At 48.5% G+C, this 4,072-nt stretch overlaps 1 protein-coding gene across 1 annotated transcript; it reads right to left on the bottom strand.

Moving 5' to 3' along the window:
* Nucleotides 1–343: 343 nt before the first annotated feature.
* Nucleotides 344–1,626, bottom strand: LOC114592356 (surfeit locus protein 2). Its single transcript, XM_077922784.1, has one exon. It carries the CDS (start codon nt 1,542–1,544, stop codon nt 822–824), a length of 723 nt encoding a protein of 240 aa, XP_077778910.1. The 5' UTR covers nt 1,545–1,626; the 3' UTR covers nt 344–821.
* Nucleotides 1,627–4,072: the final 2,446 nt, after the last annotated feature.

Below are 4,072 nucleotides of genomic sequence, written 5' to 3'. Positions count from 1 at the left end.
TAGAATCACAGTTACAAATGCACCAATTGGAGTTTGCTTTAAAAAGGAATTCATTCCAGTTCAAGTTTGACCCTTTACAAAACGAAGTTCACAGTTCATCTAAAATAGGGTTTCCCAAACTTTGGTCTCTCTGCAGCTGTTTTTGGACTATAACTCCCATCATCTCTAGCTAGCAGAACCAGTAGTCAAGGATGGAAATTGTAGTCCATAAAAACAGCTGGAGACCCAAGTTTGGAAACCCTGATCCTTGGCAATCTCCCCCCAAAAGTATTCAGAAGTTCACACGCTGCTGTGCTGAAGTATAAAATATACTAAGACTAATAAAACATTGCCACACACAGAGTGGAATATGAATGGTTTATTTCCCCCCAACAATTGCAATCTGTAAACTTAAAAGGCCCAAAGGGTTGGATTTCTGAAATAATGCCATGGGCCTCAGGTTGTGACCTGACAGATGGTTCGATGAACTAGAAATCACCCAAGATTTTTGAACTAATTCACTGGACACTGTTCAACCAATGCACTTAACCAGGACACATGGGAAGATGCCGGTTTTCCAGCTGGGGTTCATTTTTTAACCCTTAAAGTATGAACAATATCTACAACAGCCTCGGGCCTCCAGCTAAGGCTGGACTACAGTTCCCATCATCCCTAGACACTAGACATGCATATATACATTTTTGGGGGTTTTGGGTTTTTTTTAACAAAATTAGGCCAGACGAAACCAGTCTTCTTTCCCCAGCCCCCGGCCGCACACAATCGGTGTTTTGTGGTGTCAAGAAACGTCTCCTTCCCACTGACGTCTCTCCCAAACTCCGATTTCAACTTTTGAACTTCTTCTTGCGGGGGCCTGCTTGTCTCTTTGCCCTTTTGGTGCCTGCTTGCAAATCCACCTCCATGGGATCCCCTCTCTCTCCCCCCGCGACACTTTTATCCGCCGCTGGCTCTGCCACCTCTCGGTCGCTGCTCCTTCCCTTGGCTGCTGGGTTTTTCTGCGGGAAAAGCTCAGGCGGGTACAAGTCGCTCATGCTGTCGTCCGTTCCGCTGCTCTCGCTGCTGGACGGGTGCTCCCAGGATCCCTTCCGATCGGACTGCCGGTGGATCCCTGCCGGTGGATCCTCCCGGGCGGCACGGGGCTTCCGGAGCAAGCAGGCGGGGACGTACTTCGTGCCCTCCTTCTCGCATTCTTCGTACCGTCTCAGCGCCTTCTGATAGCGCCGGCCTTGCACGTGGCGCAGGACGTGCGCCGGGATCCTGTTGATGTGGCGGAGGGTGAGCTTGCAGAAGAGCTGCGCGGGGTTTTTGGTGCTGGGCACGATGTGCGGCCCGTACTCGCCGTAGTCCAGCGCCCCGGCCGCCCGGACCAGCCGAGAGTACTTCTTGCCATTCGTGTAGGCCTGGAGCTCCGGCAGCCGGCAGGGCAGCTCGTGGCCGGTCAGGGCGCAGCGGACTCTGTCCCCCGCAGGCAGGAGGCGCAGCGCGGGATGCTCCCGCAAGAAGCGCCGCACGGCGTCTGCCGGACCCTCGCGCGCCGCCTCGCACATGGCCGCTGTGGGAGGGGCTACGGCGGCCGCGAGGGAAATAAGGAGCGGCGGCAGCCAATCAGGGCCGCCCAGGCTGCCGCTCCTAGAGAAGCGGGAAACGATCGCAGGCCTGGCACCCGTCAACACTTCCGGCTCTCTGCCCTCACCTGCGCCATATGCGGGGCGAAAAGAGAGGGTTTATCACGAGGCGTCCTTCCCTCCTGGGTGCGTGAGGAGCTGGTTTCTCAATAATAGTAATAGAAATAATAGTACTAATAGTACTAATAGTAATAGTAATAATAATAATAATAATAATGGTGGTGATAATGATGTTTGGGTGACAACTCCGTACAGGAATCTTGGAGAAAGAGACCTAAGCGGCGAAGGGGTTCCCTGTGTGTTTTGTTTATTGTCATTGATTAAATTTGTATACTGCCCTTTACCTGCAGGTCTCAGGGTAATTCACAATCTAAAATCACAATATAATAACAAAAAATTATAAAAACAAAAACAAAAATAATCCATTAACTCACCAACCCCATTTTGTGGCGGAAGCACCCCCTCAATCCTTTGTGTTTTAACTTTTTGCCTGGGTGGGATTTTTTTGCTTAAAATATTTTAAGTCACTTTGAACTGCTGTGTCAAAAAACGGCTAATAATTTTAATAAGTAATAAGAGGGACTGATAGTTAACCCCCTCTGAAAACCATAGATCTGTGAGAATGATAGAGATTACCCAACACGCACCTTTAACAAACAATTGGTTCCTAATATTCTTTAAATAGTCCCATGACTGAAAATGAAAGTCGCAACCCACCGCCGTAATGCTCCCCAACTGAGCATTTGGAGAGCATTTGCTTCCTTTTAATCCGGTATTCATGGTAGCAGACAGGGAAATGTGTGACTGGGGTGCATCAAAACACACTGCCTACAACGCATGTGCTTAAAAATGGGTCTGGGACTCAGTGAAATAAAATTCCTAATTGGCTGAATATCAGAAATCAAAAACTTTGTTTCCAGAAATGTGAGGCTGGATACCAGTAGTAAATAATATTCAATGATTTCCCGGGGCTGGAAATGTCTTCCTATACACATGAAAACGTAAGGCTGTCGTTACACTACCGTTTATATGACTACCTCTCGGGGGACAAGCTATCTCCAACACAAAACAGCACGGCAGGCAGCTGAAGGAACAAGCAGCGCAGATGCCAGGCAGCTGTTTAAAGGAGAGTGGGAGGCGCACTGTGTTAAACACAGCTGCTGCCATCTTTAACAGCCAGGGAGGTGCTTCTGAGATCCATAGAATAGCGTATAAAATTGTAGAGCTGGAAGGGACCTCAGGGGTCATCAAGTCAACCCCCTGCATTGCAGGAATTAAATCCATGACAGATGGCCAACCAACCTCTGTTTAAAAAAACCACCTCCCAAGGTAGACTGTTCCCCTGTCAAACAACTCTTACCATCAGGGAGTTCTTCCTGATGTTATTCAGAATCTCCTTTCTTGTAACTTGAAGCCATTGCTTCAGATTTTACTCTCTGGAGCACGAGAAAACAATATTGCTCCATCTTCCATGTGAGAGCCCTTGAGATATTTGAAGATGGTGATCATATTTCCTCTCAGTCTTGTCTTAACCAAACTAAACATACCCAACTTCCTCAACTGTTCTTCACAAGGCTTGTTTTCCTGTTGTTTCCACTAAGAGCTCCTGAAGGAGTTTTAAACTCCAAAGCCCACAGAGCAAGCTGCAATGAAGAATTTTGCTTCACTGGACACCAGAGCTTGCCTCCCCTTCCCACTTTTTTTGTCCTGTCCTTTTAAGGTGTTTTGCCCCAGCCCCCATTCTGCTGCATACTCAAACCTCCAGACTGGATTATTGTAACTCGCTCTACATGGGGCTGCCCTTGAGACTGACCCAGAAACTCCAGCGGGTGCAGAATGCCACGGCGAGACTCCTTATGGGGTCTTCGCTGCGAGAACACATTCACCCGGTGCTATACCAGCTGCACTGGCTCCCGGTGGAGTACAGGATCAGGTTTAAGGTGCTGGTTTTAACCTTTAAAGCCCTATACGGCTTAGGACCCATGTACCTACGGGACCGCCTCTCCTGGTATGCCCCACAGAGGAACCTACGGTCTGCAAATAAAAACACCCTGAAGGTCCCAGGCCACAGAGAGGTTAGGCTGGCCACAAATAGAGCCAGGGCTTTCTCGGCTGCGGCTCCAATCTGGTGGAACGCTCTGTCAAAGACTAGGGCCCTGCGGGACCTGACATCTTTCCGCAGGGCCTGCAAGACAAAGAGTTGTTCCACCAGGCCTTTGGTCAGGGCGCAGCCTGACTCCCTCCTCTGGCAACCTGCACAGAATTTTGCTTACCGGTTGCCATTAATTTGATTTTAATTAATTTTTATAATGAAATGTTTTTAGAATCTTGGATTATTTGATTATTTGATTGTTGTTAGCCGCCCTGAGCCCGGCTTCAGCTGGGGAGGGCGGGATATAAATAAAATTTTTTATTATTATTATTAGAGGCAAAACAAGATGTAATATGCA

Source organism: Podarcis muralis, chromosome 2 (assembly GCF_964188315.1).
Source record: "Podarcis muralis chromosome 2, rPodMur119.hap1.1, whole genome shotgun sequence".
Classification (NCBI taxonomy): domain Eukaryota; kingdom Metazoa; phylum Chordata; class Lepidosauria; order Squamata; family Lacertidae; genus Podarcis; species Podarcis muralis.
This window is presented reverse-complemented; position numbering and strand designations above follow the sequence as displayed.